This window comes from Macaca mulatta, chromosome 7 (assembly GCF_049350105.2).
Source record: "Macaca mulatta isolate MMU2019108-1 chromosome 7, T2T-MMU8v2.0, whole genome shotgun sequence".
Classification (NCBI taxonomy): Eukaryota; Metazoa; Chordata; class Mammalia; order Primates; family Cercopithecidae; genus Macaca; species Macaca mulatta.
The window spans coordinates 97,729,852-97,740,750 of record NC_133412.1 but is presented as its reverse complement, the minus strand read 5'-3'; the positions used below and the strand labels follow the sequence as shown (position 1 = coordinate 97,740,750).

Below are 10,899 nucleotides of genomic sequence, written 5' to 3'. Positions count from 1 at the left end.
CATAAATTTCTTTAAATTTGCACATGAAATGACAATATCAAGAAAATGAAAACACAATCTGCAGAATGGGAGAAAATATTTACAAGCCACATATCTGATAAGGACTTAGTATCCAGAATATATAACGAACTCTTCCAACTCAACAATGAAAACAAAAACAATGCAATTTTAAGAATGGGCAAAGGAGTTGAATCAACATTTCCCCAAAGAAGATACTCGAATGACCAGCAAACACATGAAATGATGCTCAACATCATTAGTCATAAAGGAAATGTAAATCAAAACCACGTGGCATACTACTTTACACCCATTAGAATGAAGATAGTCATTTTAAAATAACAAGTGTCAGCAAGGATGCAGAGAAATAGGAACTTTCCTATGTTGCTGATAGGAGTATAAAAGGGTACAACCACTGTGGAAAACAGTCTGGTGGTTCCTCAAAAAATTAAAAATAAGATTATTACATAACTCAGAAATTCCACTTTTAGGTATATATTCAAAAGAACTGAACACATATTTTTCACGCAGAAATTTGTACACAAATGTTTATTGCTGCATTAGCTACAATAGCCAAAAGATGGAAACAATCCAAATGTCCGTTGACAGATGAACAAATAACTTGTGGTATAAACATAATGGGAACATTATTTTGCCATTAAAAAGAACGAGTACTGGCATGTGCTACAGCTTGTATGAATCTCAAAAACATTATTACAAGTGAATGTAGTCAGCCACAACAGGTCATGTATTGTGTGATTCCGTTTATATGAAATATCCAGAGGTGGTGGCTGCAGATTTTGAATGTGCTAAATGTCACTGAATTGAATATTTTAAAATGGTTAATTGTAGGTTATGTGAATTTTACCTCAATTTTTAAAATGGGTCACAAACTTATGTTTAGCATAATCCCCTTTTAATTTTAAAAAAGACAGATATTACATGAGAAAAAATGTGCTAGAGCATACTTCAAGACATTAAAGATGGTTATCAGTGAATTATGAGAAATTAGGTAACTTTAATTATTTTCTCTTTGCTCAAATTATTTAAAAATTACTTGCATGTTAAATTTTTTAATGCCTAGGAAAGAAAGACTATAGTTGTATTAACTAATAGATTTCTACAATTATTAGTAGAATAATTTTAGAAATGCTTAATTTGTAGGGTTAAGCAAGGATAAAATAAACTGCATTGTCTGTACAATGTGATCCCAAGTATTTAAAACACACTGCTTATGGTAACAGTCAGTCTGTGGGAGACAGATTAATAAGTGATATTTTCCCTTCCTACTTTCCAAATTTTCTTAATAAACATATGTTATGACTATAATCAGAAAAAAAATATTTTTAAAACGTCTACTATGGGGCAAGCTAGGTTCAAAAAACAGAAGTCTGATAAATGTAGTTGGCTTGCTATTGACAAGGAAGACATTTACACTGGAATTCTATTTTTGAGATATACCATTCTTCATAGAAAAATTGTAAAATACAGAAAATACAAAGATGGAAACAAATCACAATAATAAAACCACGTAGAGAGATTTAGTTTTTTTTTAATAGAATTGGGCACAGGCTGTTTAGAAACAACCATCTTTCACATCCATCATAACGATAGCATTAGTGTAGTTTGTTTAGCAAATGTTTACTGTGTGCCTATTATGTGCTGAGCCTGCTATGTAAGAAGTGTGGCTCTCTGGACAGGAGACAGAATACTAAAAAAGACAACTACTTATCTTTGGCTGCCTGGCATGCTTCCTCACTTCACATGGTATCAGCAGTTTAGCATTACAAACGTCCTTTAGAGAACCAGCCCTTTCTCATTCTTGGTTCTAGTGGCTTGAGTGGACTGACCCCAGCCTACCCAAAGTGGATTCAACTCCTAGCAATTCGTTAATCTAGCCCAATAAAATGTCAAGTACAGGACTTTTATTGAAAGCGTTCAGAAAAGAGGTGAACTCTCACACTAAATATTTGTAACTAAATAAAGGATGTTAGAAATTCCCTAGAAAGGAAGCTATGATAATAAATGGGTTGTTAGATGGGTCTAGTAGATGGTGGCCATACTTTGTTACTACCTTGTGTATTGCTCTACCATGGCCCTCCCCAAACTGTACTCTGGCTCCTGGCATTTGTCTCTTCAACCAGACGGTCAGCTCTCTAAGGGAAGGAGACACATCTCCAACATGCTTGGTTCCAGCACAAACTGCTAAAGAAACTATCCTGATGGATTTAGCAGCATGGCCTTGAGGCATTGGGGTTCTATCACTGGGAACTCAGGTTTCTGGTGCTTCAGTACCTCTACTGGCTGATACCATATCCTACAGTTCACTTCATATGCTTGGGTTCCTGCTCTGGGCTGAATAGGTAGTCTACTCTGAGTCATCAGCTGTGGGTGCTGATGTGGTCACTGCATGATTTTCACACAAGCACCCAGAGGACGTCATCAGGCAGAAGCAGTGGGGGTGGGCAGCATTCACAGAAACTCTGTGATGAGACACCACAAAACCAGAGGGGAACATGAAGTCACTGAGCCTGCTCCACCTCTTTCCTCTCCCAAGAGCTAAAAGAGAGCAAGGAGGAAACAATAGCAGCTCCAACCAGGACAGCCTTTCTGAGAACATGCAACCAATCCTGCTCCTGCTGGCCTTCCTCCTGCTGCGCAGGACAGATGCAGGTGAGTGATCGTCTCCACCCTCGGGGGCCCAACCCCATCCCATAGGTCTCCTGCCCTTTCTCCACATTCCTGATCCATCTATCTACCAGGAATGTTCTGAACTCCAGCTCCCATTGTACCAAGACCCCCCAGGTGTGATGCTGGATAAGCTATCAGCAGGAATGGCAGAGCAGAAGGCCGTTCTCAAGAAGAGCCAGTGGGTACTATCCCCTCTCCAGAGCCCACCTTTGTCACCTGGAGAGTGAGACTTTCCTAGAAGTAAATGGCAGAGGATGGGAAACTAGAAAAGAGAAATATTAAATTATTCTAGAGTAGGCCTGGCTTCTGTTTCTGGGATAACACAGGTCCTTCTCTCACCGTCTACTTAGGAGAGAAACCCAGAGCTCAGCTGACAGCAGAACTGGTGCAATCACTGTCCTCAGAACACTGTTAATGTGTTTGCTCAGTCCCATTCTCCAACTCTGCTTTTCTTCCCTGGCCTTTGGTGGCTCCCCTCTTTCCAAGAATGAGGCACTATGGCAAGCCTGAACTTCCGTTTTCTAGAATTCCACCAGCACTGCTCTGCCAGCCCTCATCCAGAGGCTAACTGGAGCCAGTCCATCATGCAGCCATGAACATTTATTGGGCACCCACTACATGTCAGGCTCTAGGAAATAGCATATGACAGTATCTAGATCCCTCCACTTATGCCCTGGCTATTAGAAAGCAGCACTATCCTAGAAACCATGGGACTCATAGGTCTTGGAAACTCACCTGAAACAAAGCAAAGTCAGGAAAGGAATGATCAGGAGCCTCTGGGATTTCACTGTCCCTAAGACAGGTATGCTTGCCTTCGACTACATATGGAAGAAAGATTTACAGACCAAAGTCTGCTGTCCTTCCCTTTTACAGAGCAGGAAATTGAAACCCCTTCCTCCAGGCCCCTCCCAACTCCAGGCTATCCCAGGTTCCCAAATGCCCAGGAATTCTGGAGCCATCAAGCAGGTGCCCACCCAGCAGATTCCGTGGGTGCACACAAGCAGAGAGACTTTTCCTTCAGGGGAGATCATCGGGGGACATGAGGCCAAGCCCCACTCCCGCCCCTACATGGCTTATCTTATGATCTGGGATCAGATGTCTCTGAAGAGGTGCGGTGGCTTCCTGATACGAGAGGACTTCGTGCTGACAGCTGCTCACTGTTGGGGAAGGTGAGGAGCAGAAAATAGCCCATACTTTCCCGGAAACACTCCACAGAGACCCCTGCCTTCTTCCCAAGGAGCTCCTTGGGCTCCTGGGAACACATATGCCAGGAGGGCTCCTTAGAGGGTGAGAAAAGGGCAGGTAAGTTTGTGGAGAGGGGGGAAGGTTGGTTCCAGAGGCGCTGCTGAAGTAAGAAACAGCAGAGTGACCAACCCTGCCATATTTAGAACCGGGGGCATACTTTGGCATAAGAATACAAACTGAAGCAATTCCACTGGTGTTTCAAGGGGGAACCGACCCCTGAGAAACATGGTGCAATTACCAGAATTCCAATTCCTGGGGACAGACTGTCCCCTTAATTTCCCCTCAGCTGCAGCCCTGCCCCAGCTGTCACCTGCTCTTCACTGTCTCTGGGCTGTGTCCTCTGTGACTCCGCCCCCATCCTCACTCTGCTCTCTGTGCAGCTCCATAAATGTCACCTTGGGGGCCCACAATATCAAGGAACAGGAGCGGACCCAGCAGATTATCCCTGTGAAAAGAGCCATCCCCCACCCAGCCTATAATCCTGAGAACTTTTCCAACGACATCATGCTACTACAGGTGAGGCACACTCCTGCCACTCTTGCTCTTCTTGAGCAAGAAGTCCAGTTGGTTCCACTCCCACTGTGATGCAGGCCCTTCCCTCCTTTCCATCCTGGCCTTTTGGTTAATTCCTGTGCCTCAGAGGAGAGAGAAGACAGCATAGTCCCATCACTGTGTCAGGGCCCAGAAGTTCATTGGCTGACCTGAACTTTCTTGCCTCTTCCCCACCAGCTGGAGAGAAAGGCCAAGCGGACCACAGCTGTGCAGCCCCTCAGGCTACCTAGGAACAAGGCCCAGGTGAAGCCAGGGCAGGCGTGCGATGTGGCCGGCTGGGGACAGACGACCCCCGATGGAAAATACGCACACACACTGCAGGAGGTGAAGTTGACAGTGGAGGAAGATCAAACGTGCAAATCCCGCTTAGGCCGTTATTACGACAGTACTGTTGAGTTGTGCGTGGGGGACCCAGAGATTCAAAAGGCTTCCTTTAAGGTGAGACTATGCATCTACCTGGATTGGCTCTGGGGAGAAAGATGTTTGGGGAAGATCTGAGACCTGCAGACCTAAGTAGTGGGGGACTCCTTCACCCACTAGACTGTGATCTTTCTCTCTGGAAAGAGAAAAGGGGACTAGACAGAGCTGGGGAGAAATTAGGGCCTCTGCAAACTTACAAGGAGGCTTATGGTGGATGGTGCTCCTTTGGAAGGATGAATTTGCAACACTCTACCCACTCCAGGTCACAGATATTAGGAAACTGTGCCCACTGGGAATGCAGTAATTATAACCAGGTGTGTCTTCAGAGGTCAGTACCCAACGTGGTTAATGGGCTGGTCCTCCATGGTGGATATCAGCCCTCCTTGCCCACTTCTGGGTCCTTAAACAGCCAACGGTCCCACATTCCTGCAATCTCAGGATCTGGGGGAGATGACGGAGGCTGGCCGCTGGGATGAGGTGAAGCAGTAACAATTTCCAGAGCCAGAGCTTGGCAGCTGGGGGCCACCAGCAGCCTGCCCTGCCCTCTCATCTCCCACATGCACGCTGTGCAAGTTGGCCTTTTCTAAGTGGGGGCTTGAGATGGCAGAGAGGGCAGGACCCAGAGGAGCATCAGCTCAGTCCTTCCACTCTCTATTCACAGGGGGACTCTGGAGGCCCCCTTGTGTGTAACAAGGTGGCCCAGGGCATTGTCTCCTATGGACAAAGAAATGGCAAGCCTCCACGAGTCTGCACCAAAGTCTCAAGCTTTGTACGCTGGATAAAGAAAACCATGAAACGCCACTAACTACAGAAAGCAAACTAAGCCCCCGCTGTGATGAACCACCTTCTCAGAGCCGAGTCCAGATTTACACTGGGAGAGGTGCCAGCAACTGAATAAATACCTCTTGGTTGAGTGGAAAGGCTGGTTTCTCGTTTATTCATTGACCCTCATTCTCAGGCACCAGTTCTGTGCTATGCAGGCCAATGACACAATTTTGCTGTCTTCTGCTTTCTCCTCTCCCCTCACCCCTTGCCACCTTCCCAAACCCCCACGCAAAGCTGCTATTCAGCTCTTTCCTATCCACACCAGTTTCTCTAGGGCCTGCCCTTCTGCCAGGGCTGAAGCTGAGCACCATCAGGAGACAACATGGACCACTTTGGTCCTGGGGCTTAGCGAAAACTTCTTACCTCCTTCTCCAGTGTTACATGACAGAGAAAAAAGGTATAATACCATGGGACCTAACTCCTCATCCCCCACTGGGGCTCCTCATTCTCCCCCGGGCTTAGTTTCTCTACCCTCCTCTGAGCTCAAAGCTCAACTCGTCCTCCAGCCTCTTGGCTGCCCCTTCTCTTCATCCCTGCTGAGTGTTCTCAGAATCCACCAACTTTTGTCCTCTCCAGTCCACGCTGACCTGATCTGGGCCCTTCCTCATATCTACCCACCTAAGATACCCAGAGACCCATGTGGTTCCATAAGGGCCTTGCCACTGAGATGCCAGCTCATCTCATGCCCTGGCAGAGAGGGGCCTCAGAAAAACCAGGCCTGTGTGGCACCAGGTAAGACCCATGGAGGACAAGGCTGGCAAGGTCTCTCTCCAACCCTTGGCTCCATCTCTCCCCTAGGTAGAGCCAGCTGAACCCCTCCCATCCAGCCCAGTGTCCTCCCATACACTCAAGGTTCACTGCCCACCTGGGCAGTCAGCAGGCTGAGCCCCTTTAAACCTGTTCCTCTTGGTCACTGCTGGCCTCTAGGCTAAGATTCCCTGCTAGCCACCTGGGCTACATCAGCCCTTTGGGTTCAAAAGGACTCCTTTCTGCAGAAGGACTGGAAAGCACAATCTTTTCTATCAATCAACAAACAAATACTCATTGAGCACTATGTACCAGGCATAGAGGGTAGTAAGAGAACACAATAACAGACTCTATCGTCTGAACCCAAGTGAAACTGACAATGTTGAGAATTTCCATCCAAATTGTTTCACTCCCTTTCTATCCTTCAGATTAGTTCACAAGATCGAGACATATATGGAAATCCATGCGATTAAAGTATTTGTATCTTATTTTTATTTCTGGTTTTTCTGAGGCCCCTCTCTGCCAGGGCATGAGGTGGCCTGGCATCTCAGTAGCAAGGCCCTTATGGAACCACGTGGGTCTCTGGGTATCCTAAGTGGGAAGATATGAAGAAAGGCCAGCTATTCATACAGTTTGTATGAATATTGTCATGTGTGACTCCAGAAAAACAATGTATGGGATTTGAAAACGACTTTAATCATTTACTTTCCAGACATGAAGTTGTCAAACTGTTCAATGGAGCATCGTCTTCACCTAGGGGAAGCATAGCAGGGCAGGAAGAAGACAACTAGGGCAGGCTTATTTTCATTTGTTTAAAAAGTAGCAAGGATGGCTGTATGCATGTTCTCACTCATAGGTGGGAACTGAACAATGAGATCACTCGGACTCAGGAAGGGGAACATCACACACCGGGGCCTATCATGGGGAGGGGGGAGGGGGGAGGGATTGCATTGGGAGTTATACCTGATGTAAATGATGAGTTGATGGGTGCAGCACAGCAACATGGCACAAGTATACATATGTAACAAACCTGCACGTTATGCACATGTACCCTACAACTTAAAGTATAATAATAATAAATAAATTTTAAAAAAAAAGTAGCAAGGATGAACGTTATTATAAAGATTCAAATTGTAGGAAAAACACCCATTTGATTGGACCACCAGAAGCATAATCCCTGTCATTACACAAGCTCCTACCTGTACAGAATGAAACTAGAATCAGGAAGGCTCACGAAGGCTGAGAAAATGGAGCAATGCCTCTATTGTTTAGGCCACTTGATTACTGCTACATTTGTAGTTTCCAAAACTACCTGGACTTGTGAATGTTAGGAAGTTCTTGGCTTGGAGGTCACCGATAAGAGTATATGACATTTTGTTGAATGAGGGTTGCCCTGTGTTAAGCTCACCCTGCTAAACACTCCCAGCAGTCACCTCTCCAAGGTCTTGCCGCTAATATGGAGTACTGCCTGGGAGTTGAACAGAAGCACTAGCTCTAGGTTAGTGCTTCCCTGTCCCAAATATACACAGCACTACACTATTGTGGCATGGAGTAAAATCTCCCTCAGGATCATGTAACTATCAAGGTCATGCCCTTTCTCATCTCAGTGTGCACTAAGCATGCTGCAACACAATCCCTTTTTTTTTTTTTTTTTTTTTTTTTTTTTTTTTTTTTGACAGAGTTTCACTCTGATCAGCCAGGCTGGAGTGCAGTGGCGCAATCTCAGCTCACTGCAACCTGTGCCCCCTGGGTTCAAGCAATTCTCCTACCTCAGCCTCCTGAGTAGCTGAGATTACAGGCATGCACCATCACACCCGACAGATCTTTGTATTTTTAGTAGAGACAGGGTTTTACCATGTTAGCCAGGCTGGTCTTGAACTCCTGACCTCAAGTGATCTGCCCACCTCGGCCTCCCAAAGTGCTGAGACTACAGGTGTGAGCCACCACACCCAGCCGCAACTCAATCTCTTAATCTTGGGCACTTTTATAAAATAAGTGGGTGTCACACAGTTTCTGATTTGGAACTGGGAAAAAAAAAAATCCCTGCACCTAAGAAATACTAATGACTTGGCTCCTTCCTTGGAAAAGGAAAACACAGGAAGCAAAACAAAATAATAGTATTTTTTAAAGTTGCCTGGTCACGTCCATAATCAGTTTAGGTATGATACTTACTTTGGGGAAATGGTTCTGTGGTTTAAAACAAGTTTGAAAACCATTGTTGTAGGCCTTTATCCACTTCTGAGCAAGAAGAAAGAAACAAAGTTTCAGGAAAGGGTAGTGACTGACTGAAGATATCACAGAAGTTAGGACAGAGCCCGAACAGAGCCCACGCCCCCTGATGACCAGGCCAGAAAGTAGCTTTAAAAGTCTTCTAATGCTCACCCCAAGATGACTTTCTGGAATCTCCAGACAATAATTAAGTTTGTGCTCAGACACCTCCATGGAGAGAAAGACTGTGGACTTCTCCAGCAGCTATTTAGTGAGAAGTATTCAAAGCAATTCCCTTTGGTAAGCTGAAATCTGTCCACAGGTGTATTTAGGTGGACTCACAGGCAGGTAAGTACTTTAAACATGCTGACTCCTTCAAATCTCCTTGGTCTGTGGAAGTTTGCCCCCAACCCCTACCATATGAAGAAATAATCTTTCCCTTGCTTAAAATCTCTATAGTGTCCCTACTGACTCTAGGAAAGGAAATGCCTCAGCCCACTGAGATCCACTCCCACCATGCTTCTTTTTCTCCAGGGCCACAGGAAGAATCAGGTCCCAGCACAACCAGGGAGAGAACTGCCAAGTGGGCTCATGGAGGATATAGACTCCAAAGAAAGCAAAATCTTGTTAATTTGTTTCTGGGAATATGTATTGTTATGACTGCCTTCCCAGCCCACCACTATGCTTCTCCCAGTACCACTCTTTGTGAACTTACACAACTTATAGGGTTTACTTCTTATCTTGGTAACCCACACAAGATTGTTTTTGACCAACTAACATATGTTACCATGGCAGCAATGTACCATATCACTTAGAAGCAGCTGACCTGAGAGAATTGCAGAATAGCTTATTGAAGACTGAAAATAATGACAGCTGAGAAAAGCTACCTGCAAGATTGGGATGCTGTGCTACAGGATGTAGCATATGCTTTTAAGCAGTAATAAATATATAGTGTCGGTTCTTTCATAGCTAGAATACATGGTTTTGGAAACAAAGAACGTTTCCAAACATTCCTTGCCCCTCTGATTAGGAGTTACCCCCCTGGTTATTAAACCTAATGAGCCACATTTAGAGTTTTTGTTTCTGTCTCCATAATCTTGAGCTTTGCTGGTCTAGAGGTCTCAATTCCTGAGAAGGAAATCAACAGTCAGATAAGTAGGTTACTTTACTAGCTGGGTGATTAATCCTGATTGCCATGGGAAGATGGGATTCACTGAGATACCTCTTAATATTTCCATGACCATTAGTGAAGGTAATTGGAAGACTACTATAGCCCAATAAGATAAGACTACTAAGACCCTTTATTTATTTTTTATTTTTTTATTATACTTTAAGTTCTAGGGTACCTGTGCACAACATGCAGGTTTGTTACATATGTATACATGTGCCATGTTGGTGTGCTGCACCCATCAACTCGTCAGCACCCACCAACTCGTCATTTACATCAGTTATAACTCCCAATGCCATCCCTCCCGCCTCTCCGCTCCCTATAATAGGCCCTGGTGTGTGATGTTCCCCTTCCCATGTCCAAGTGATCTCATTGGTCAATTCCCACCTATGAGTGAGAGCATGCGGTGTTTGGTTTTCTGTTCTTGTGAAAGTTTGCCAAGAATGATGGTTTCCAGCTGCACCCATGTCCCTACAAAGGACACGAACTCATCCTTTTTTATGACTGCATAGTATTCCATGGTATATATGTGCCACATTTTCTTAATCCAGTCTGTCACTGATGGACATTTGGGTTGATTCCAAGTCTTTGCTATTGTGAATAGTGCCACAATAAACATACGTGTCCATGTGTCTTTATAGCAGCATGATTTATAATCCTTTGGGTATATACCCAGTAATACGATGGCTGGGTCATATGGTATTTCTTGTTCTAGATCCCTGAGGAATCGCCATACTGTTTTCCACAATGGTTGAACTAGTTTACAATCCCACCAACAGTGTAAAAGTGTTCCTATTTCTCCACATCCTCTCCAGCACCTGTGGTTTCCTGACTTTTTAATGGTTGCCATCCTAACTGGTGTAAGATGGTATCTCATTGTGGTTATGATTTGCATTTCTCTGATGGCGAGTGATGATGAGCATTTTTTCATGTGTCTGTTGGCTGTATGAATGTCTTCTTTTGAGAAATTTCTGTTCATATCCTTTGCCCACTTTTTGATGGGGTTGTTTGTTTTCTTCTTGTAAATTTGTTTGAGTTCTTTGTAG

At 44.7% G+C, this 10,899-nt stretch overlaps 1 protein-coding gene across 1 annotated transcript; it reads left to right on the top strand.

The window, feature by feature from the left end:
• The first annotated feature begins 2,454 nt into the window (after positions 1 to 2,454).
• Positions 2,455 to 5,825, top strand: GZMB (granzyme B). The gene is made up of 5 exons (XM_001114420.5): positions 2,455 to 2,670; positions 3,710 to 3,857; positions 4,314 to 4,449; positions 4,663 to 4,923; positions 5,567 to 5,825. The coding sequence occupies exons 1-5, from the start codon at positions 2,514 to 2,516 to the stop codon at positions 5,708 to 5,710; spliced, it is 846 nt and encodes a 281-aa protein (XP_001114420.3). The 5' UTR covers positions 2,455 to 2,513; the 3' UTR covers positions 5,711 to 5,825.
• Positions 5,826 to 10,899: the final 5,074 nt, after the last annotated feature.

Bases quoted from the DNA above. Each gene is read 5' to 3' on its own strand.
- GZMB (XM_001114420.5), top strand. From the start codon at position 2,514: ATGAAGTCACTGAGCCTGCTCCACCTCTTTCCTCTCCCAAGAGCTAAA. The intron at 3,858-4,313 runs GTGAGGAGCAGA...CTCTCTGTGCAG, and splicing joins GCTGCTCACTGTTGGGGAAG to CTCCATAAATGTCACCTTGG. The intron at 4,450-4,662 runs GTGAGGCACACT...CTTCCCCACCAG, and splicing joins ACGACATCATGCTACTACAG to CTGGAGAGAAAGGCCAAGCG.